This window comes from Lethenteron reissneri, chromosome 26, assembly GCF_015708825.2.
Source record: "Lethenteron reissneri isolate LAM-NWPU_2019-01 chromosome 26, ASM1570882v1, whole genome shotgun sequence".
NCBI classification, from domain to species: Eukaryota; Metazoa; Chordata; class Hyperoartia; order Petromyzontiformes; family Petromyzontidae; genus Lethenteron; species Lethenteron reissneri.
The window spans coordinates 12,093,476-12,119,517 of record NC_083804.1 but is presented as its reverse complement, the minus strand read 5'-3'; the positions used below and the strand labels follow the sequence as shown (position 1 = coordinate 12,119,517).

The 26,042-nt window shown below is 40.5% G+C and overlaps 2 protein-coding genes across 2 annotated transcripts in view; both read left to right on the top strand.

Annotated features, from left to right (window-relative positions):
* The window catches only part of LOC133347694 (MAPK regulated corepressor interacting protein 2-like), a 28,806-nt gene extending 22,347 nt beyond the window's left edge, over positions 1-6,459 (top strand). Inside the window, exon 5 of the mRNA XM_061560192.1 lies at positions 372-6,459. Within this exon, the coding sequence (XP_061416176.1) occupies positions 372-445 (74 nt within the window). The 3' untranslated portion in view covers positions 446-6,459. The remainder of the gene's footprint in view (positions 1-371) is intronic.
* Positions 6,460-13,265: 6,806 nt separating this feature from the next.
* On the top strand, positions 13,266-25,833 carry LOC133347693 (thiosulfate:glutathione sulfurtransferase-like). Its single transcript, XM_061560191.1, has 4 exons — positions 13,266-13,414; positions 15,551-15,670; positions 19,497-19,656; positions 23,476-25,833. Exons 1-4 carry the CDS (start codon positions 13,399-13,401, stop codon positions 23,531-23,533), a joined length of 354 nt encoding a protein of 117 aa, XP_061416175.1. The 5' UTR covers positions 13,266-13,398; the 3' UTR covers positions 23,534-25,833.
* The last annotated feature ends 209 nt before the right edge of the window (positions 25,834-26,042 follow it).

Sequence of the window (26,042 nt, the reverse complement as noted above, 5' to 3'; positions counted from 1 at the left end):
ATCTTGATTTGAAGCTTTCGTGACTGCAGGAATCCATACTCTTTGCTTCTTTCGGTAAAGTCACGTAGGTATAAAATAAATCACGACGTTTCGATCGCAACACAAGCGACCAGATACAGCAGTTGTCCAACTTGTCCTGCTGTATCTGTTCCACCTGATGACGGTCGCTTGTGTTGCGATCGAAACGTCGTGATTTATTATATTTTATACCTACGTGACTTTACCGAAAGAACCAAAGAGTATGGAGTACTTGTACTAAGATATCTCCAAGTGTTATCATGTCTTAGAATGACTTTAACGTCACTTCATTTTAGACTTACTGGTTATCTGAAACTGTTGTATTGTTTACTTGAGGTGTGTTTTTCTTCTAGGAGAATTTGTTCCAGTGGACCTTGAGGACTGGTGGGCTAAAAGGTTCCTGGCTACGATTGAGGATACTCTGTGAATCGAAAGACAAGAAAATAACCAAACTTTGCCTGTTGAACACAACCGAAAAATAGTTGTAAATAAAAAAAAATGAATGTGACCACAGTGGGGTGTAGCCATTCTACATTTTTTGGCAGGGTGTGAAAACAATTCTGTGGAGGTGGTATCACGATTTACAAACCTTTTCTATGTTGTCAGTCAGATGTGATGCCTTGATATTCTCGCTTGTCATGCTCCAGTTCCTCGGTGGTGCTTACATATAAAACAGATCTAAACGTTACTTGCAATCACACATTTTTATGAACCCCTATCAGAAGTTAACAGCCATAATCGTGGGAATAGGAGGCAACTAATTATCAGTAACTTGAAACGTCATTTCAGGAGATCACGTTTTGGGCCAGATAAAATAAAAATCCAGAGAAGTGTGGCTCTGTGAATCACGTAGTATTTGATCATGTGCCTGTCCTGTCAAGCCAATAAAACATGTACACCCAGTGTTATATGAACACTGCAAATGATTCGCCGAAGAGAACGTCTTGTTTTCAAGTGATATTCAGCTCACGTGGGCTGTTTCTGTAATTTACTTCCTGTGAGCTGTGAAACACGAAGACTAAAGGGCCTCTATTAATTGGATGGAATTCACTTGCAAGCCTCCACTCATGTGCCTAAGCAACGGCCTGAAACCTGGTCTCGTGGAATTGCTTCATCCTGGAAGGTGCATCTGCTGTCCTACAGTGTACCATTACTCGTGTTTCTCATTATTGCGCACTAATCCATTATTCTGCACCGGATTCATTTCCGGGTTAAAATGAAGTGCATTTCGGTGCATCTGATGAATTGTGTGTCTTTGTGAGCAATCTCCAAGTATAATGTCTGTATTTATTGCCTTTTATTTGCCGCTGGTAAATGCAGTGAGTTTAAATGGATGTTTCACTTTATACACAACTTATATGAGAGTGTCGTCATCCTGAAAGGCTGCTGCTGTTGCGTGTTTCATTGTTGACAATGCTGTGTAACTGACGATGAGATTCCATATTGGAGGTTGCCTGAAGGATTTTCCCCAAAAAGATCACTGCACTAAAAGGGGTCTAATAAAGCAACGTCGTCTATACATTTTACGTGGCTTGTGTGTAAAACACCTCTTTTATAATATAAACTAAAGATTTAAAATCGTATTTTTGTCAAAGCTTGCCTTGCAATAATGGCGATAAACAACTGGCCCTGCATGTTGCAGCAAGAGAAGCTGTGTGGTAATGTTTTTGCCCCTCGACCTGGACAATGGGATATTGTAAATTGTGTCGTATCTGCTGCACAGCTCAAAGCTCTTGGAGGTAAAATGATGATGAAACGCCATTCTCCCCCCCCCCCCCCCCAGTGTTACTTCACGATGTGTTGTTTACTGCGAGGCGTCTTACTTGAAAAGTGACGTCACATAACGCAAAATAACAGTTTCTGCTATGCAAACATTGGGAGTGTGTTCGAGATGGCTGCTAATATAGCCGATATATCTTCTTGGTTCTTTCGGTAAAGTCACGTAGAATGGAAGTAATAAAATAATAAAAATAAAACATAATAAAATAATTCTCACGACGTTTCGGCTACAACGCAAGCAGCCGTCTTCAGGTGAAGAATGAGACTGCCAAGCTAGGAGCTTGTATATAAGCTGGGTTGGAGGTGGAAGTGCGCCTTAACAAAAATCAAATATAGCCGATATAATTTGCATATGTTTAATATCGGCGTGCCACAATTATATTTCAACAGTTGACTTTCCATACTCTTTGGTTCTTTCGGTAAAGTCGCGTAGAAAAAATAAATATCCCACCGGAGGACGATTGCTTGTGTGGTGATCTAAACGTCGTGATCTATTATTATTTTTCTACCCACGTGACTTTACCGAAAGAACCAAAGAGTGTGGATTCCTGCAGTCACGAAAGCTTCAAATCGAGATTAGTCGGCTTTCCAACTTGCAGCTGGCCACCCAAAGATGTGGGATTGCTTTCTCATATACAAAATATATAAATAAATCATCTGTATTTTTTCATGAGCATCCATATTTTAGGATAATTATCTTTAGCGTTTAGTAAAATGATTTCAAAATGTATTTATGGAAATGAATTTTAGAAATGAAATGTATTTATGGTTTATTAACTTAGCTGCCTTATGGTTTTAGTAGTGTATTTGTCTACACAGCAGTTTAATAGGTTGTAAGTTCAAATGTTTTCACAAGCAATAGAAATGTGCACTTTCTTGCTAGGGTTATATACTGTGTGTATATACACGGGGTGGTCTAAAAGTTTTGAGAATTGCAAACACGATGGCAAAACCTCAGCCGAGGAAACCGAATAATTATCTGGGTGTTCCTATATCGAAACGATCAGTCGATGTCCTCAGAAACGTTTTAATATCCACTTCTCAAAGCTGAATTGATTGCCTTTGTGTAAATATACACACACATTCTACTGTATATACATAGATGTTGTATATGTACATATATCTCCCATGAAATGCGTGTTTTAAATGGAAGGCATATATTGCTTTTGTCTCGGGTGTACTCGTGCTTCTGATAACATACAAAACTATACCATGAGGCTGCCAAGAAAATGGAAGATCATAATAGTGGTCCCTCGATTAACGATATTAATTGGTTCCACGAAAATCATCGTTAATTGAAATGAGCGTGAGTCGAATATAGGAAATGCATGTTAAAGGCTTTTGGAAGATAACCACCCTAAAAGCATAGTTATTTATTAAAATAGAATTTTACATATTAAATGTTATAAGAACACTAAAGCATTAATATTCATAGAAACATGGATAAATTATTAATAAATAGAGCATACAAATTTTCATAAATTGAGCATAAAATAATAATTCTTACCTTCAGATGTTGATGGCTCGAATCTTGGTCTCTTTGAAGAAACTGTCAACATTTGTCTGCTGTGCCGACTTCCTCGATCTTTTTGCTATGGATCTTACTTAACTTTTAAGTAACACAAATCCCAAAGTTATTCAAGAGAGCTGTTTCCAAAAGCAATGTTTATTAAACATTTAAAAGATAACCAGTTGCTCTCAAGACGCTCATGAAAGGGGGGCGGGTCGCTGATTGGCTGATGTCTGCTGAGTCCACTTATGAGTGCTCCGATTAGCCGAAGTTGACGGGTTCGCGTGATATCGTAAACATTGTTAATCGTAATGTATCGTTAATGGAAACAATGGGGCCCTATGGGAGGCGGATCATTAATCGATGGCATCGTAAACCGAGGGACCACTATACAACTTTTGCTTAGTTCAGTGCTTATCCACTGTCCTCAATTCTTATTTTTCTATTGCAAGGGTGTAATATAGTCGTACCGAATGTGTTGATCTTTTGAAGCGTATCCTCGAACATAATGAAGTAAAATGTGTAATATCCATTTGCTCTAAATTGGACACACTTATATGAAGTGTTTTTTTTCAGTTTCTCACTGGACCCCAGTTATATTACAGTGGCCAGAATTGAATGTGATTTTTTTTATGACATTTATCCACATTTATATTTGTTAAATAATTGTACAATTGTTTTTTACGGATACAACTCATTTTGTTACTTTTCAGTTTTAAAACGGTCATCCAACATGTATATAAGGCACTGGCTGCAGTGTGATTCAGAGCCCGAGTTTCCATGCAATGATGCTCGATGTCAGCTGGATATTGAGCTTGTGATTTTTTTTACATCTGTGGGCTACACCGTGATTGCGATCCCAGCACATTCGTGTTAATTATCCACTGGCCTTTTCTTTTGAAAGACATGCCCGTGTAAAGTGTGAGTCTCTGGATCACCTCCACCTGCCCTAAAACAGCTGATACAACATGTTTTGTGTGAAATATTTAATCTTAAAATATGAGATCATAAATTGTTCAAATATGGTATGGTGAGGTAAGAGGCTTTTTTTTGTCCTGGTGCCGACATCAATTATGTCATCAGACGGGTCAGGTTGAGGTGCAGATTGTCTCCCTCTAGAGGCACCTGCGACTGGGTTATGCAGCTCGACAGACAACCACATGTGAGCACCTGGACAAAAAAGGCCTCTTATACGCCACCCTTCTGTACAATGTTGTTTATAATCCCAAAGTTGCAACTAAAGCGTATCCCAGGGTAAATCGCGGCCTGTTTCTCGTGAGAATGTTGGTAACTTTCCTCCAGGGCTGCCAGATTGGGTGTTTTTTTATTTTTTCAATATGTTGTGGAATTGTCCAAGTTTACCCAAAAAACATTGCTCTGGACTAACCTAGGCTTTTACTGTATTGCAACATCGTGTGTGCATGTAAACAATTCTTGCAGCAAATGTAAGGGTCCGTGGGTTCTTAATTACTTTTGATCACTGCTTAATCTTTATTATTGTATCCATGCCTAGACCTTTTTACTGATTCGGGCTTTGGTACAATTTAATTTAGTTATGCTGTGTGGCTTAAATGCATCGATAAATTAATTCCTATACATTTGAAATGTATCAGCAGATGAGTATGGGATTTCAACAAATGACCCATTACATGTTTTTTTATTATCGTTGTTAGGCAGGCTCTTTAGGAAGGGGTTATGTTAAATTTTCTAGTACAAATACATTGGGGTTTTTTTTACAATAGATTTTTATAAGCTAATTTACATTTGTCAAAGTAACGATCCTTGACATGGGATTCGTCATCGAAGCACATTAAGTGGTAGATTGTAAAAAAAATTGGAAAAGTAAAACGTGTTTTTTAATGTTTGTTCATACCCCCCATAACTACTCCATTTGTTTCATATGTCTAGAGGACCACTAAATAGAGAACTCGCATCATAAAATATTCGTCTATTGTTTTAAATGCAGTCCTCTGGACTTTTACCAACCGTATTAGATATAAATGATTTATTGTTCTCACTTTGGAAGTCAATATAATGTGTATGCTTTGTATAGACTTTAGAGAGCTGTGAATTGATTTTTGTCACCAAGTAGTTCAATTAATTTGTCCGTGCATACAGCTGTTGCGTTCAGCTATGCATACCTTGTCCAAAAAAAAAGTGTCCACGCTTTTGTATAATGTGTAACGTGTACAGAGTTGGTTCAAGGTTTAACTTGCATGATTAATTTTAGAATCTAGTACCCTGGTTTTTCAAGGTAATGCTCTGCTATGCATACAGATTTGTTCCATCCATGTTCAAGTTCATTGATTTGGGTAAAACCCTGTGAGCCATTCGGCTCTTGAATCGGGTGCAACCGCAATAAACAAAGACATGAACAAGAAAACACCTTTATTAACACATATATGCTAAAAGCAACCCCTAATTCATTACTTAGGACATCTATGCAGCCATTTAGAGGCAGATGAGACATCTGCTGTCACATCTACATAAAAGTGTGCACTGTCGTAAGGTTAATTTGATAGGTTAGGATATATTGTGCTTTTCCCATACATGTAATCCCTATATGGTGCTGACTGCCACAGAAGCTGTATGAATTGGAACGTGCTGTACAGCTCTTGGTTAAAGATGCCACTCGCCAGACTTGCCTCATTGGGCCATGCAATCCTGAAATAGCAAACTTGCATGTGTTTTCAACATCCATTTAACCTCGCATTGGGTGATAGTCCTTTACGGTAAGCTGTATTTGTCCATATGGTGTGATTGGTAAAATGAGAATTAACGTTGTAGATAATTGTAAATGTTTTTTTATGCAGTATTTCCTTTTAAATGATGATTGTTAGCTTTATGACGTTTGCCTTAATGACTGTAAAAAAATATATAAAAAAGATGAATTGTGATAGTTCTTTCGATCTCGTGAGAGGTGTATGAAAGAGTACAACTTTGTATGCAGGAAACTGGGAACAAATCAATCTATCCAGGGTGTCCTCCGAAGTACATTGCACTTGGTGCACTCGCTACAGGAGGAAGAATGCTTCTTCCCCCCCCCCCCCCCCTTGGATATACAACTTTTGAATGACTTTTTTGAACCGTGGATTTTTACAGTGTTTTATGCAACCTTGTATATAGTGTACAATAAAGCTTGATGCTGAACACCTTTGAAGTAATGTTTGTTTTGTGCTCGGAGTAAAAGTGTATTGCATCCTACATTGTTTGGCGTGAGTGCTACCATACCTACTATAATCACCCAGAAATGTCATCGCTCGTGACATCACCACATCGACCATCCCCCCTCATTAATATTCATGAGCAAGTGACGTCCTCCAAATGGACCCCCCCCCCCTCACTAATAATCATGAGCAAGTGGCGTCACTCCATTGAACAGCCCCCCTCATTAATATTCATGACCAGGTGACGTCCTCCAAATGGACACCCCCCCCATTCATAATTAGCGGGTGACGTCACTCCACATGGGGGGGGGGGGGGCGAGGCGCCTCCTCCCCCCTCGGCGTCAACTCACAACCCTCACGTCACGTGATCTCCGTAACGCTGTTGAGACATCGAAGTAAAAAGGACGTCATGATGAACAAGGGATTATAACCTTAAAATGAAATAAGTCGCGCCCTTACAAATTGCACACGCATTATTGCAATGAATATCACGTCGCGGTCTGCTTTTCGCTTCAGATTTACTGCAATACACAAGGCCTTGGACGGGCAAAAGGCTAGATATTTATAACAATACTTCCAAGGGCAAACGCGTTTTGGATCGCCTGACATAACACTGTAATAGACATTTTTTATTTTCGTTCCTGGGTAGTAAGTGTTATTTCATAATTGCTTATGCCTCAAAGGTACAGAAAATGGCTATTATTCCCCACAAACTTTGCTTTTGTGACCAGGACAGTGGTATTTTTAAATTTACCTATTTTCAATGAGAAAATGTGTGCATTTGTGTCTTTCGTTCACATAAAGTCCTGGTCACAAAAGCAAAGCTTGTAGGGAATAATAGGCATGTTCTATACTTTTTAGGCATAAGCAATAAAAAAAATAACTCTTTGTACCCAGGAACAAAAATTGTGTTACAGAGTGTAACCCATGCGGATACGTAATTGTTTGTTAACAAATAACATTGCATGTCATTACCCTGACACTCCTGTTATCCGTAGCGATGTGTGGATGCTATCGGCAATGTTTATTATCCGTGAAAATTACTTGTTATCCACACTGATGGTTGTTGGGTAATGGGATGATGAATTGTCTATGCTTTTGGGTCACACTTAGTTGTGTAAAACCACTGACAATAGGTTGAGTTTGGTGGCTCATCTGCAGATAACAGATTGCCAACACTTTTTTCTCACTACCAATTTACATATCTTATCCATGTTTGAGCATAGATAATGAGATGAATTCATCACAACCTTTGGATGACTTTCGATAAGCTTCAATAATCGTAGGAATTTGCCGTAATTTCTGGATCAATTCTCATCCACAAACAGGATGAATTTATGCAAAACAAAACAGGATTTTCCATGGATTGATGCTGAAGGGTGAATAACAAGAAAGGTGCATTAAAGTAACCCTCGGCTCTGTCAGGTTGGTGAAGGTGGGAAGCGGTCTTACCACTTATTTGCTGTGCTTCCCACAACGAATTCGATAGCCTATAACGCCTGAAAGTCAAAACTGCCGACGCGTTCGTAGGGAAGTCTGTTAACCTCTGCGCCGATTCTCCACGCAATTATACCCGCCAGCAAAGACACTTTATGTAATTTGTTATATGATAACGTGAAAGCCTTATTTCATTTTGTGAAAATGTATCCCTTACCATTGACATGGGAACTGTTTTTAATTAGATTTCGCACGGAATTTAATTTGATTTAACAGCAGCATTGAATTGGCAAAATCATTGCGCACACCCACCCTGAAAGGTGTGAAAGGTTGGGGGCAGTAAAATTGTAAAACATTACGCAATGGTTGTTGCTCTGCATCGATAAGATTCTGTTTTGTTTTGTCATTCTGACCTTGCCATTTTCTGGTAAAATTATTATTTTCCCATTGGAATAAAACTGGAAAAATGCTGCTCAACCTTGTGCAAAAAAAAATCTACGTTTTATTTTTATTTTTGTATGAAGGTGGAACCAATGTGCAGGTGGTTAACGCATTGCGATATAAACCTGGCAACCTGAGTTTGATTCCTGGCCACGGCTAAACATAAGTAGTGAGTGATATCTCAACCAGTGCTGGGCCGAACCCCCCCACCCCCTTACCAATACGAATCGACCAGCATGGTGAGGTATGGTCAAACAACCTAAATTATACATATGGTGTGGGAAAGCCAGTAGATTGACAGAGGGGCTTTAAATCATTATTACATGTTGTACAATATAATGGATTCACCTTACCCTGCAGTCATTGGAGGAGGTTACATTCAACAAAGTAAAAAAAAACTACTGTATTTCTTCTTGCACCAGAGATCCGACAGACATCATGACAAGTCCCATTTTCCCTCCTAATATAACAAGTGTGTTAATCGGGTGCGTCTGCCTTGTATAGCAAATTCGAAAAGATCTGTGATGTCATTGTTCAGGTGATGGTCCCCATCATGTGACCCGTCACAGTGTGAAAGCAGGCTAATATTGTCCGCAAGCATCAGGACGTCAGAGCATGTGACTCAACATTGCATGCGGTTACAATCACTGGGCATCTGTCAGACCGAGTATGATGTAACAGAAGCGTAATCGAGGCCAGAAAGAGTTCGCAGTAGCCACCCAAATGTCAATTACACTACAGTGGCATGTGTCCAGGTGGCGTAGGGGTCAAAGCCCTGACCCTGCACTGCTGAGATCTTTGGTTTGAAGATTATGTCCGTGATTACACTGGATTTCTGAGTGTAGCTCGTTGAAATCAGCCTGGTCACCAGTGACTGCACACACAAAACACCCATCGCATTACATTAGAGTTTGCACTTAATTTGGCAAAATGTCAACCTTGTAAAGGAATAAATGTCGCTTTCATTGTCACGTGACGAACGTTAGTCTCTCGAGCAGAGCGGGTTGGGGAAGTTGCTGCCCCCGAGTGCGGATCAGAGATCACTTGAGATTTCAGAAGCAGTTCTGTGATATCTAGTTTTCTGCAAGCCATTCTCTAACGTGCACCGGTGAAGGAGGACTGCTGTGGGAGGGTTTCAAATGGAGTCCTCATCTTGCGATGTTGATAGTGCTATCGGCATGCAATTGGGAGAAAGGCAATTACTGTACATACGTAGATTCCAGATTTTGCTTTGGACTTTATGAACAAATAAACTGTAGAAACAGTTGTCTGATTACATTAGCTCATTGTGAATTTCATAGTAAATGGTACTTGAAACAACACTCACATTTTAAATGCACTCAGCTTGATGATACATTCACGATTTGTTCTATTTTAAAAGTTGTCATCTGATTGGGGATGAATGTTTTTTTTTACCAGTTACGCTCTGTTACATACACCTGCGATAGTGTCCATGTATCGATTCATATATCGTAATCGATTTTCATGTTCATGATACGCGAAAGAGAATTACCCGTGTAAAGGTCGATTATTTTCCATGTATTTATTGAAATTCATTTTTATTGATCCTTGCAGCCACATTTACCACGTCAGAAAAATAATCGATTCTTGAATCATGGCACTGAATCGTGACAAGTAATTGAATTTCAAGGGGAGAGCACCTTTACAGTCATGTGCAATATGATGTTGCAATACAATGCAATGTATTCACTGCTGTCCGCTGCACGAATGAGCATGCTGCTGTAAGTTGTGTAGTTGTCTACCTTTTTGGACGTTTTACAACAAAGCCATGTTTTGTTCCCCGATGAGGGGGTCTAAACACTGAGGTTTGCTTTGTTTTGAGTAACTGCTGGCTCCCTTGACACCAGTGGGTCGGTTGATGTCAATGTGAAGCTAACGGAATGACCTAACCCTCAAATAATGGTTCATCTATGGTATATAAACTCATATTGTGCTGTTTTGGAGCATTACACGTTCTGTAGTAAATAACAAAACAAAAAAATTTGAACTTAATGCCCTTCAACTCTCCACATGAAATTATTCTATTTTTCTAGCCATCAGGATTTTATGAGCTTTTGGTCCAGAGTTTACCTGCTTAGCTTTATGGGATTGTTTGACCATACTTCACCACGCTAGTCATTGTAGGTAGGCGATGGGGGTGGGGGGCGATTCAGTTATCACTCGCCACAGACATTAACTGAGGCCAGGTCTCGAACGTAAGTCACCGGAGTTCCAGAGTTCGGAACGCAGCGCGCTAACCACTGTGCCACCACTCTACTCATGCACGGTGCTGTATAATAGACTATACGTGGATCAGGGGGGGGCTTGAGTTTAATCGCTGGGTTCATTGCGTCAACAATTGGCAAACCAGTGTCTTACCGAGGCCCCATCAAATCCTACATTGCACCGACAATGCCCCCTTGCCACCTCTAATCAGATTGTCTCCTGCGCATTGCATGAGCTATGCACGTGCTCCTAGGGATTTGCAAAAGATAGGACGCAGGATACACGAAATATTGATGCTGCTGTCTCCCTTGAATTAATTTGTTAGTATTATTGTACCCTGCTTTGATAGGGTAGTGATACAAAGTACGCGTGGCTATTATTGTGCGTGCTCGTATTGACTGAATTGTGTTTGATGTTTTTTTTGTAAATAACCGTAAGAAATTGCATGACAGTATATGTGGCATTTGAAGTACTGAACTTAATCTCCCTGATATGTTTTGTAGATTGTTTTGTTTGTCAATGAAGAAAGAAATTGTAGCAACCATTGATATCAGCAAATGAGATGGAACATATTGATTTTACACACTGCCGCTCACGGGGTGGTGGGGGGGTTTAGCGCGCTCACGGCTAACACCAGTGACAATTATCTGAACCGGTCCTGGGCCTCTCCTACCTCGACTCAGCCTTAAACGAGTACCTGGTGCGGTGTGTAAAACATCGCCACTCGGGAGACAAAGGCGGCCGAGCGTGGTCCTGGCCACCCACCCCCTCGTGTGCCGTTCTGGCCTTCATAGGTGCTGCACTTGCACCCAGCAGTCTGTGAAGGCTACACGGGGCATCTTTGTCTTTGGGGAGGTGAGAGGGGGGAGGTTGTGGGGTTGTTGCTTCATGGACTCCAATGTTTCGAGAATTGTTTTATTGATGATTTTGTATTGTAGAATGAAGTCAGTTACTGGAATGCATACTTTGTACACAATATTGATAAAAACGTAAATGTATGTATTTTCCTTAAATTACATCCTCCATAATCCCCGTGGTTTATATTAGCAGGTTACAGGCATCCCTATTCTGTTCCTTGTAAACCCTGATTAATCATTTTTTTACGTACAGAATATACGATTCAACCTTGGTTCTCTAATCCTACACCTCTTTTTCGAGAAGATATTAGCTTTACGTTTCATCTAAGTATTTTTTTTACGAATGAGACTCATTACGTATGCAGAATATTATTTTGTTTGAGTACCGTATCAGATACGGTATATATGCTGCCTCATAAACTGTGTAAGTGTACTGCGCTACAAACCTGTCAAAATGAGTTCGATTACTGGCAAGGGCTATCAATAATTGCAGAGTGATGTCTTCACCGGTCCTGGCCTCCCCTTCTTTGACCTACCTGCACTGACCAGCGTTGTGTATGGTCAAACAACTCCCCGTGACCGCCAGTGGATTGACAAACGGCTGTAAATATATGATAAAGAATACTTTGTGATGGACATTCAAATAACAAGTAAGTCTTGAACAATCACGCAGTGCTTGGATAAAAACAAGATGCATCAGCTCAGGATCACGACTGCACGCTACCAGACTTGACTCGTTTGGTCTTCTTTTGCCAATGTCACATTTTTGTAATTGCAAGGAATTTCTTTAGAAAACAATTCTTGTTTTTTTCTGAGGCACGCGATACAGATATGACGTCTTGTAACGATGAACGCTTTCCAATGGTCGGTGCAGTTTTATCAAATATTTTCATGTTTGCAGTACACTCCTTTGTGTTCTGTTTATGTTTGATCAAATACATGGCTGCAGTTTGTGTATTTTATTATTCGTAAAATTATTTCCTTCCTAGGACAATTAAATAGTAATAAACATCGCATTTAAGTGTTCTTCAGCCTCACAAGTTGAGTGAACGCCTCCAAGTAGCGTCATTAGCAAGGCTAACAGAACAGCGTGAAACCCACTGGTAATTTTGTTATATCTTTTGGAGACTTAAAAAAAGGAATCAGTAGCAAATAAACTCGCATTATTTACCCACAATGGAAATTCTGAATATGTTTGCTTTGCATCCTATACACATGTTTTAATGTTTGCAATGCCAGCAGTTAATGATTGATAATTAGATTAGTTTGGGTTTGATTGTGTCGGTATATGGTCAATGTTTTTAACTATCATTATATCTACATGATCTAACCCAAAATAAGCTAATTATGAATTGTATTATTAGTAGTGAAAGCCTACGTATGAAATTTCAACAGTTAATGATTCAATAATATTCACCTTAAATCAGGTGGAAGCTTCAATAATCCAGCAGATAATAGTGATGCCATTTAGATGTTTTGGTTTCAATGCATATCCTTGACCATTATGTAAATAAACATCACCTTCCTTTTTGTGTAAAATCCGAAGCAATATTTTTTGTGCAGGAATAAGAATGGATAAGGGAATGAGGTTCAACATATTTGACCTCTTGTCAGCTATTTATAACTCCTCGTCGTTACTATCCGTCCATTACAGTTATATACAAAAACAAATCTGGAGCGTGGAAACAAAAAAAAAACGAAGTTGTCACCACGCCAATTAGTTAGCGGGTGCCCCAATATATGACATGGCTATATAATTAGCTTTTAGTGTCATATGGACTTTCGAGTTTGGCTGACTCATCCTACCCCGGAAGAAGGGAAGCAATTGGCTAAAGATAAGATCAGCGGAGGGCCCCCTGGGCGTTTAAAGGCACGCGGTGGGCAGCCACTCACGGACTCCTCCGCCTTTGCTATATACCCCGGGCGAGGGCTACGAGACCTGCAGCAATCTATCTCTCCCTCAATGTCTGCGGTGACAGGTAAGGTGCACCCGTTTGAAATTATTTATTCCTGTATTTATTCGATACGCGAACGTGTGCTGTCGTGTTCTTGCATGGGTGTGCTCCGGTGGGGAAGTGCCTCTTTAGCCGTCACAGTGACGAGGTTGTCCACGAGTGACCGCTGTAGGTGAGCTGCAGGTGAGTGAGTGAGTGGAGGGAGAGTCCGCTACTTTATGGGGAAATGAGTGTGGAAATGCGTCCGTGGGTATTTGACTCAATCTGATTATCGCTGGTACTGACTGGAGCGTTTCTCGTCAAACTATTCCCCAAGTTCACTGAGCACGTGTGAATAACACATTTAACTTCCATGGAATGGGTTCAGCGTTGATACTAGGTAATGTATGTAAATGTTTTATTATTATTAAATGCTGTGACCATTTGATCCGATAAGCACGGCTGGCTGTATATGGTGCGAAATAAGTTCAACATACATCATACTTAATTTACAGGGTTAACATGTAACATGTTTTGAATGGTTTACAAATATACTTTTCAGGCTTTTCTGAAAGTCGAGGGGCTTGTAACTTATACAGTCGTTTTTTTTGCTTGCAACTGAACGAAATGCAGCTGTACCAGCACGGGACTGACATTCCAGAGATGCGCGGATAATTTGCGGGGTTCTCTTCACCGTTTTCTTGCTTATCACTTACGTGCAGTTTTTTGACAATGTTCATACATTGTGGAGAGTAGAACAGAAGTCCACCACAATCCATGTAATTATTCACGCCTCGACACATTCGCCAACCCGCAATTGACCCAGTGTGGCGAAGTTTGGTAGGGCAGGTCCTCATCCAGCAGTGGATTGACAAAAACTCTGTATTTCTAGATTTGAAGCTTTCGTGACTGCAGGGATTCATACTCTTAGTTTTTTCGGTGAAGTCACGTAGGTAAAAAATTAAATTAAAATTAATAAAATAAAATTTAAAAAATCACGACGTTTCGGTGGCAACACATTTGCTGTATCAAGTGATACAGCAAATCAAGTGATACAGCAAATCTGGCTGTGACGGTCCCACCTGATGACGGAGACTTGTGTTGCCTCCGAAACGTCGTGATTTTTATTATTTTATTTTATTAATTAAAATTTCAGTTTTTACCTACGTGACTTTACCGAAAAAACTAAGAGTATGAAACTCTGTATGTTTTAGGCACATAAGAGAGGCAAGTACTGTATAGATCGTAATTGGTATGTAGGCCTGCTTTCTTTGTACGGATGATACACACACACACAAATGGTTGTGCCAGTCCAGTAAATGCGATCGTTACACAATTTTAGAGTAACTCTGCCATCTGCTCATGTAAGCACTTTGAACAAAAAACAAGGATACATTCCTCAGATCAACAAGATTATTTGGGCCTTCGGATCTAAGGTCATCTGTTTAATGATCACTTTTTACTCTTCACTGTTCACTGCTCAGGGATCCACTCTGCAGTATTCACGGTTCACTGTGCACTGCTCCCCGTATATTGAATTAACGAAAAGGGCACTTTAATAAACGAGGTTAACTTAGCCAGATATTCCGGACTGCTCGTATCATGTGAATTCTGTGGGGAAAAAAACACATTGATTCAATTCACCGTAACGGCACACCAAGCGTGATTGCTGTGCAAAGAATATTTGCTTTTTTATTTATTTATTAAAGACTAGTTTAAGTTATTGGCAAACAGCTGCAATGCACTCTGCATTGGATATTTTCTCCTGAACTCCTATTGCTTGGCAATTATAGATGGTCATGGAAGCACAGAAGTAAATATATATTTTTTACTATAGTTAAGCAGTTTATAATCATGTCGTACATAAGGTAGATTACCATTCATTGGAGAAGGTTAATTATGGTGGTGCAATCGTTAGCATAGTATGCTCCTAATCTGGTGACCCAAGTTCGATTCACAGCCATGACTCACATCAGTGGTGACATATTTCCCCCGCACCTTCGCAAACAAACACAGACCAGTGTGGTAAAGTATGATTTTTTAAATGCCATGACCGAAACGACATGAAGAGGCCTGGATCCAGAGGTGGCTTGACAAAGGGTTTTACATTGTAATGATTTTAATTATTATTACATATGATAAAAGTGACATTTTTCACACGTGTGTCTGTGTTCTGGCCAGACAAGGTCTCCTATGAGGAGCTGAAGCGGTTGCTGCAGAGCAGAGACGTCAGAGTGTTCGACGTGCGGGAGCCATGTGAAACGGAGGAGGGAATGATACCTTCAGCCATCAACATTCCAGGTACAGCCACAGCCATCTCAATCAGCCACTCCATAATTAATTGAATCGCATTTGTTTATTGATTCAATAATTCACTCTTTCACGGTACATGTTGCCTTCTACTAAATTCTGCCAAATCTCTTTCATATCATGATCATCGTTGATATTTGAGTTAGATCACATGAGGAAAATGCTAATATGTGTTGTGCAACCCTTCCTCTTCCCAACACAGCCAAATAAAGCTGTCACGTGAGCAAACGTGCCATTTAATTTCTGCTTTCACAAACCAGTGTGTTGTTGAAGAGTAATCCCACTAAATTTAACATTTGGGTACAGACAATCCGCCGGTAGTGGCAAACACAATCATCAGGCAGTTGCCAGATTTGTGAAAATCTCCAGTGTTGGGCCTTAAAAAAGCCAAAGTGTTATATTCACTTTCAAACATTTATCCATTTCATTAATTCACTCATTGAAGTACAACCACTATTCACACATTCAGCCACTCATTAACTAATTCACCCATTACATTTTTCTAATTTAATTAATTTAATCATTCACTCATTCATGTACATCCACTTTTCACTCATTTAGCCATATACTTTTCTACATTCACTCATTCATCAATGTGATCACTCATTAAGGTACAACCACTATCCACTCATTCTGCCAATCACTCATCATTGTATATACACATTCAGGTTACAGCTCCATTTCACTCATTCACTTTCATTTATTCACTCATGCATTAATTATTTCACTCATTCAGGTACAGCTGGTATTCGCTTATTCATTCATCATCCCTTCACAAATAGAATTATAGTTCAACACTGATATTCACTTACATTAATTGGGCACGTTAAACATTAAACTGTTGTTTTGCGATGTATATCATTAAATAAGGACTGACTACAGCACTGTACTTTCCGTAGACTTTCAACCACTTTGCACCCACATACCACCGCCCATTGCATAACTGCAAGCATTGTGATACAATCATTAAAAAAGAAAAACAAAAAACTGGTTCGTCTTCTTTCGCTGAATCCTGTTCTTTTGGCTTTTGTGCTGTGCTAAAGAAACAGAACGGTGATTTCGGTACAAAATGCTGAGTGCTCACTACGGTTTCACGATACAATATCAATATTTTACTAAATACGATGATTCATAGAAATGTCCGTTTCCCATAAATTTGTGATTGTATATGGCACCTCTGTTGTATTTTGATTCCTTTTGTCATGCTTTCAGTACGAATAAAGATGACTTAAAGGGTTCTTCAAGTGCAGTTCACGTAACACAAGCCTGCCACAAGTCTTCCAATCACTGCAACTTTACAATCTATCATAATAATAAAAAAACTCATAAACAGAAATGCCTTAAAATAAAAATATATAATCTGCGACGTTTCGGGAATTACCCTCTAGGTCAGATATGAAGAAGAGCCATTGCCCACAACGTCGGAACATATTTTATATATTAAAAAATTATTTCTAAATATATTTGTATATATGCATTTTACGTATATTTTCATATGTATATTCTTATTTGCATATTTTATATACGTATATTTTTCTTTTGAGGCAGTGTTATTGACGAGTATCTTGTTTTTTTCTTCTGTTGACTATACTGGTGCACCACCGCCAACACAGCAGCAGCAAGCAGCATCACCAAATCACGTGTTTACAATCCATAGTGCTGAAAATAATGACAAAATTAAATTAACCGCAAAAAAATAAGTTTCATTAATCGCCAAGTCGTCCATTACGCTCGATCATATTTTACCCAGGATTAATTGAATGAATAATGGCGTATCACTTACAACTTTAATTATTGCCTTTGTATGTGTGTCAGGATGTCAAATATACATTCAATAAATACAAGAGCAACGATAATCAATACTGATGCCACCATGTTGTCATGGTTAGCATACTGAACTTGCCATCCTGCTTCTGTCTACTCCTGAGAATAAATAGGCACATAACAGTTCGTCCATCGGCAGGACGCGTGCGGTGAGGAAAAGTGTTGAGTGCTCTCATTTTATCCCGAGATGTCTCGCCAGCGTGAAAGAGTAGGCCAAATGCCTCGCAGAGAGGTTCTCTAGAGCTCCCTCTAGTGGAGGCCCTTCCTCCAGACGCGGCGTAAGAAGGTAATAAAAGGCCTGCGCCACTTTATTACCTTTACTTAATCACGAAATATTGACATTTAACAAAACGGACGATACGATTATCGTGAATCTTATATCGTGGCATTACCACGTTGCGGCAAACCCTCGTGCTTCAGCCAGTGGGAAGTTTCGATTTAAAGCTTTAGTGACTGCAGGGATTCATCTTCTTGGTTCTTTCGGTAAAGTCACGTAGAAGGGAAATAATAAAAATATAACATAATAAAATAATTCTCACGACGTTTCGGCCACAACGCAAGCAGCCGTCCTCAGGTGAAGACCAGGTCTGTCGGGGAGACAGCGTCTGAGAAGTTGGAAGTTGGCGATGAGAGTTAATTTTCCATCGGGGAAACAATTGTGCCACTTGTGATTTGGCCCAGATTTATTACATGGATATAGCATCACATACTTGCGGTTATAATACTGTACAGCGGAGGGGAGAACTCGACCAAGAGTACCGCCATCGTGGAGATGGAATGATGAGATAAGTTCATTTGTAAGAGTGAGATGGATGGTAGCAGCATTGGACCGTGAGGAATGATGAACGCATGGGGTGGTTTACATCCAGTAATGGATAGATAATGACTGTTAATGATATAATTTACATGTATAAATAACATGAATGCAAAATGTCAGAGAGAACACGGGTCTGTGCACTGCACACGAGTTATTTAACCTTTTTTAGAAAAATATTATTTCCATAACCCGCGCCCCTTTCGATGTTTGTCCCGAACACGCACCCCTGTGTTGCACAATGTTTTCAAGAACGTAATGTTCTTGTCGTTACTTGCTTTGTCTAACCAAAAAAATATGACATTTTTATCTGGGCTTTTTGTTGTAATTTTTTTATTTTGTTTGCAATATTTAAAAAAACACACACCTTTGTGAGACGAATGTTTACAGTCTCTTTCTTCAAAATAACTTGTTTTAACAGGTGGCCCGCTGATATTGTCAGTACTCCTTCTGTCAACAACAAAACTGTGCTCGAGCTCACGATGGGGGATGAATGGACATGGCCATGCCACTTGACTGTAAATCCTCAGGTCAATGCTGTGATTGTTCTAAATACTTGTGATAGTATCTAGAATTATAAGGATGCCCTTAAGAGTATGGGCCTAGCAATGGGACAATTGGGCAATTTTATGAAAGAGCGTAAATGTGTGAAAACACTGCCTGAGACCAGGGGGCTGTAATGTGACACTTCTATGCAGTGCTGCCAACTTCTCAAATCGGAAAATTGCCAAATTAACCTCAAAAGGTCACCAGATGTCGCAAGATATCACTTTTAATGTCGTCAAAATGTCACTTAGCAATTTACCAAAAGCGTTTCACGTAACTAAATTTATACAGAACACTTAATACACTACTGGAATCGTTCCTAAATTTGCATGTCCTTGTCCCAGAAAGTCACAAGAATCGTCATTAGTCGCTTTGCAAAAAAATAAATCGCAAAGGAAAGCCAAAACATCTCTTGATCTCGTGACAAAAATCACGATGTTGGAAACACTGCTTACATGTGGTTACTGGCAACACTTACACAGCAATCGAATAAGCTCTAAATAGTTTGTTGAAAGGGGGAGGGGGGGGTCAACATTTTCCACTCTCCTAACTCTCCTGCACAATTCTTTATCATCCCTCTCTACTCTGGACTGTGCGGGTCTAAACATTTCTTCCCTTGCTGTGCCCTTCCAGTGGGGAAGATCAACGACGCTTTCATCCGAGATTCTGGCACATTCAAGGGCCTCTACGGGGTGGACATGCCGCACAAGGAAGACAACATTGTGGTTTACTGCCGATCTGGAATGCGTGGACAAACAGCACTTTACAGCCTGCGAAGACTCGGCTACACAAAGTACGCACTCTCAGTTCTGGTTTTAACCCATTCACAATGCGGAGACGCGTTTGTTTTGTCCAGGACGAGGGCAAACTGGTGTCGGAGATCATTGTTCGGAGTTGGGATTGCGATCTGTTTCAGCGACAGCACTTGTTTAACCTCCAGGATTGTTACAGCACTGATAAATAATCCCTTGTGTTTTTTGGGGGTGGGGGGGAGGAGAGCAATAGTCAAGGCTAAAAACAAGCATAGAACAAATATACCTTACAAGCAGGTATAGGCATGTACATATATTTTTTTACAAGCACTGGCTGATCTTATTTACAAATCCAGTATTATCTGGATAACACTCGCTTAACCCAACCATTAATTTTGGGGCGCCACGCTGGCGGAATGTTAACTACCTCAACTAGTCTAGAGGAGATCATGGGTTCGATCCCGACCTTGATGCTTATATATTTGGAGTTTGCACATCCTCCCCGTGGTCGCGTCGATTTTTCTCCGGGTCCTCCAGTTTTTCCTTCACATTTCTAAAAATTCATTTAGAGTATTTGGCTGCGATAAATGTCCACATGATAAGCAACTTCGTTGAGCTATGTTTAAATTTGTGGCCAGGTCGCTTCTGAACAGAGCTATATAGATCAGTAGGTTTTAACTGGTAAAATTAAAAATAATTCATTTTGGTTCAGTTTTAGTTTATATTTCTATTCTCTACTCTGTATCATGCATATTACTACATAATGGACTTTTCCCCTATCCAATTGAAATACTGTATAAGTTAATATACTTTGATTTATGCACGTGACTACTGTATTTAGTATAACATTAATTCAGAGGCCTTTAGCTTACGATTGTTTTTTTAAAGACCTTGTCCATCTGCTCCTTTGGGTGAGTAAGCGTTATTATAACTAAATTTTCCATCAATGATAAAATGCACTTGTGTTTGACAGGTGTGAAGGTCTTTAATGGCCACAAGCAGACGTTGTAATAGCACCAAGATATGACCAGTTCACAACATACTGCCTCTGACTTTGAGGTCAAGATCGCGGTTTTAACTTTTAACACCCGGTCGTAGGTCATGAGCACTCGTTCCACGTTTATGTAACTCAGGCAACCTATTAAAATACAATTTCATAGTTCATATATATAAAACACATTCCTGCGGAGGGAGCTGGTAGGAACGTTGGGTTGCTCGGTCAATGGCCAGGGTCAACGGCAGCGTGGTGTATTCCGCAAATAAGGCCGACTGTGAGGGCGGGCACAAGCCGGCGTGAGTAGGTTAAACGTTGAGTTTTATAAGGGCACCACGGGGTGACCAGCCCCTCCCCACCCAGCCCCACCCCTCCTACCCCCCACCCAGCCCCACCCTCCCCACCCAGCCCCTCCCCACCCTCCCTACCCAGCCCCTCCCCACCCTCCCCTCTCCAACCAGCCCCACCCCTCCCATTTTTTATGCACGACGGACGGACACAATAATCCCCTGTTGGCTGGTGGAACCAGGTGGTTCCTACCAGTAAAAGCTAAATTCCAGCTATCCTCGATTCACCCATGGATAAAGTCCTCCCCACGTTTTCTACTGGTCAGTGCAGGTTTGTGAAGAAGAGGGGAGAGGAGAGGACTGGGTCTGATATCACTTTCCACTTTAATTAGGCATGGCCAGGGATTAAACTCAGGAAATGGGTTCATAGCGCACCGTGCTAACCCGTGTACCACTGCTCCACCCTGTAATTCATATAAAGGATGGGCAGAACAAGGAAGTGCTGCTGCTGCTGCATTAGTCTTGTTCCTCTTCATTTGCGATCGTACATTATAACAACAGATGAAAGAAAAACATAAATCATGAGATTAATTTATTTCATGGAGGGAAAAATCTGACCTCGACATTCTGATTGGATGGTCCTCTTCAGACCTTGAGCACATTGATCAAAGTTCAGCAAATGTAATTAATAATTTTGTTAAATAACTTAAAATGTAGAAATGGTGAGTAATACTACTGATAGAGTGGCAGCCATAGCAGTGGACTCACTCGTGCAGAAGGCCACCATGTAGATGGAGCAATGAATATGAAAATCGTCTGTATGCAGGATCTAGATTAATTGTTTTATTTCAAGAAAGGCAGTGATAGTGATGGCATTGATAAGTCTTCATCCAGCAGTGGATAGATCATGGCTGATGCCGATGATGAAGTTACCTTTATTTTTTTATGAAGAGCCGAGTGCAATGTGGTCTCAGATTGTAAGTCACAATACTTTGGTTGGCCATGGCCTTAAAGATTACTTTTGTCTACATGTGTGTGTGTTTAGTTGTTGAGCAGTGCTCACAATGAAAGTGGCAGTCAGGTGGTTTTTCATCTGCTTACTGCTGCCAAGTGGGTTCCCTACCCTTTATTTAGGCATTTGTAAATACAACGGGCAATTGTGTCGTTTAATAACTAAAACGCAAACAAATAAGTAACTGATTTTGAGGGCAATTGTAGCCAGCTTGTGTACACTGCACGGTGTCCTAGCAAGCAGGTTAAAATAACCAACAAGCCAGAAATGTCAACAATTCAGGGCCATGCGACTGTCACTGCCCAACAATATTAACAAGGACAGGACCCAGGGTGACTGAAGAAGGTCAACGGAAAGCATTCATCATCCATTCATCAAACAAGGCTGCATCCTCTGTTATTTATGCAAGGATATATTATGCAAGCCGTCCACGAATTCAGGTTTTAAATAGAACCAATGCATTGGCAATGAATAATTGAGCAAAGTCAATGTGTATGTTGTTGTTCTGTTACTTGTTATACAGTGTATTACAATATCATAATTAGATGTCATCTAACATTTAAATAGTAAAAGCATCTCAAGGGAAACCATATTTGAATAAACAACACATACAGACAAAGTTAATCAATTTATTTGTAAAAAAATCTAAATAAAATCACGGGTTGAACAGATTGAGCAGCAGCGAGACGCACACGCCATCTTGACCGCCGTAGCCCCACCGCACAGAAGAGGCTGATTTGTAATCGTCGGGGCCAACAACATCTGCAGCTGAGGAAGATCGGGAGGGGTGACGTTTGGGATGGAGATGGAAGGGCAAATTTTAGGGAGTTTGTTTAGCCCATTACCATACCTGTGTCAACCCCTTATCAGTGGCTACCTTATTGCAGACAAATTCAGACGTTATTGGTCACCCCGTGCCCTTATAAATCTCAACGTTCATCCTACAAAGTCCCACCACAAAGTCCCACCACAAGGGAGAAACACAGACAAATAAACAAAACAATGTTTGCATATATTAAAAAGGCTGTATGCCGTATGGACCTGCAAACTCAATTTCCCTGTACAAGAATACGGGTAAACCGTATGGGTTGACAGGTATGCATTAGTAATCAATGGAAGAGGGATAGTTCTGCCCGATTCTATATCGTTCAATTATTGTACGTTGTATGTACTGAATATTAGTTGTGAATGTACACTGAATGGGTATTACTTCGTGAGCAGTTTAAATTGTCTTTCCTATGGAGAGACTGGCTCCCTCCATACGAATGTGAAATTTCTACCACCGGCTCAACACCATCAGCAAAGATGAAAGATGGGCATCACCCTGCACTACTTCAAGCAGAGAGCAGCTGGAGTTCGATTCCCAGCCACAGCTAACAGCCACGGGGAGCAAACAAAACTGCTCCTGGGTTCACTCCCGCCACCTGTTTCACCAACCCGCACTGACCAGAAAAAAAACCCTCGTTATCGGTGTGGCGAGGCCTTCATCTATTGGTGGATTGAGAATGGCTTAGATTGCATTTTTTGTAGAAGTTATACACTTGTATTTGTGCTGTTTCATTTGCAGGTCGCGCAACTACACGGGGGGCTACACAGAATGGACTTCCAAGGCCAAGAAGTTGTGATGCAGCATCACCTTCATGGCTCTGCTCAGGCCAATGCGCACACCTGAATGACTTGATATTTGACTGTTTTCATATACAGTAATTACAGTATGTGTATTGTATGTGTGTGTACACACGCACAGAATGTTGTCAATATAAATTTTTTTATTTAATTTTGATATATATATATGTTCATGGTTAAATATTTAGCAAAATTCAAACGTAATGCTACTGAATCATTTTGTGGGAAATAAGTGTATACAATTCAGGAGAGGGGTTTAAAATAATAAGTATATTACATGCTGCATAGTATATATTTGTGTATTTATGCAGTACAATTACACATGGCTATGATGCTATATACATTAAACTAACCTCTCTGACATTAATTGAGTCCACTATTGTGCTGGTGGGGTTTTTAATAAAATCTTAGACATAATATAATCATATCGGAAACTCAAATGATTAAACCAAAACATAATTGTTCTGATCGTGTCTTATCTTGTAGGTGCATACCTAGGCAGTGTGTTTCAAATACTTCAAATATTAATTTGAATGCTTTTTTGAATGAGAAAAACACTTCAATCTATGGCCAATGCATCATGGCACCCTTGTGATCTAACTCCAGTACATTTTCATAAGATACATCAATGGGTGTGACATCGATATTCCCTGTTGGGTGGCACACTTCAGAACTTTAAAGCCTTTTCTCATTAATGGGAGCTCCAAGCTTGTGTCGGACAGCCCAAGAAACACAGCCTGGGTGCGTGTCTGTCTGTCCGTCTGTCTGTAGGTGGGAGGGAGGGAGTGTTATGGAATCATCCTGTTTATAAAACTGGCCAAAGTACTCAAAGGGTTGTCCAAAGTTAGAGATAGGACAGGTCCTCTCCAGCGCAGTCGCTATCACAGCCCGTCGTCTCATTGCACCCTCAGCGCGCACCGGATCCTGCACACCTTCCATGAGTTCTGGTCATTAAATGCCTCCCGAGGACAAATGCATTCTGAAAATTATTCCAGAACCCCCATGAATGCGTATGAATTTTCTTCCTTGTTTGGATGAGACCTGCCTTTTAAAGCGATTCAGGGAGCAATATGCAGTTATTAAATGCTCAGAAATGCATTGTAGGCATATATGTATGGTTAATGGGTGCTCCATCCTCACCAACATAAGACTGTATTAATAGATGTGTTTTTAACAAATTGTAACATACGGTGTATAATGGTGAAGACCCATATGCATTTTTGAATGATGTATGAAGGCAACGATCGTGAAATGATATTGCACATAATTTTAGCATTGCATAATCCAGCTATGCTTAGAAGATGTTCATAAAATTTGCATGGAATTGTGTCACAAACATTTAATTTAGACAAAAAAGAAAGTCTAACTGGGCATGTCAGCTAATAAAAACTTTTTTTTTGGTCCATGAAAAAAGATTGAAACACCAAATCCTCATGTAGAAACAAATCAATTAGTAAACAGAACTTGTGTTTGAATATCAAAATAAGAAAATTTGTAAATATTTAAAACAATGACATTGAGTGCACTTTGGAAGAGCAGAAACTGGAAATAATTTCTTTTTAATCTTATAAATGAACAAAAGGGACACCATCATGCCAAATGTGTGCATGGGTCTCCATCTGTAACAAGTGAATATTTGACTACTGTATCCGCCATATGAGACACTCAGGAAAGTGAGGCACACCCCAAACTTGCGTCTGGTGTTAATACATATATACAAATATGGTCGCAAGCACATCTGTGTAGTGACATCGCTGGATGCCACCATGTTGTGGGTGTAGTACCGGCCCTAGAGGGGCACGGTGTGCGCTGTTAATAGCGCTGGGTGGCACCAGGCTGTAAGTGCAGTGCCGGCCCTACAGGATAGGGTGTGTGGGTGCCAACCGAAGGCTAAGGTTGTGTGAGGCCATGGCAATCTGGTTGACCCGGGAGGACACGTGACTGGTTAAGTTGACAGAGGGGCCCCAAGAGAGGGCTAGGGCGGTCACGTGATTGGGACCCAGATCCTTCCCGAGGGTTCTGGAAGGTGGACGTGGCCAAGGGTGGAGCCGGCCACGCCACAGAGAATATCAGCCGGGTCCGGAGAGGGACCAGCGTTGTTCATCTCTGGAAAGAAACCCTTCGTCTACGATCTCCGTTCAACGAGTCTTCCAGCACGTGGACGTTGTAGTCCCGGGTCCGTAGTAACAGTTACGTGGTAACTAGTGTAGTTAGCCGGGTGGTCACCACCTTAGGTTGTTATTCTGTTAAGGGGAAGTTACCCCGTGTATTGGAACTGAATAAATGTGTTGCCTCCAAAGTCTACGTCTGCGACTCAGTTGAACCCATTACATATGTATCCACAACTTCTACTTTAAAATGCAGGTGGGGGGCGGGGGGGGAAAGTGCATCTTATAATGCAGATAATAGGGTTATAGTTTTCCGACTAGCCGAGGGGCGCCACGGTGACGAGATGTTAACTACCTCGCCCGGTATACAGGGGTCGTGGGTCCGATTCCAACCCTAACA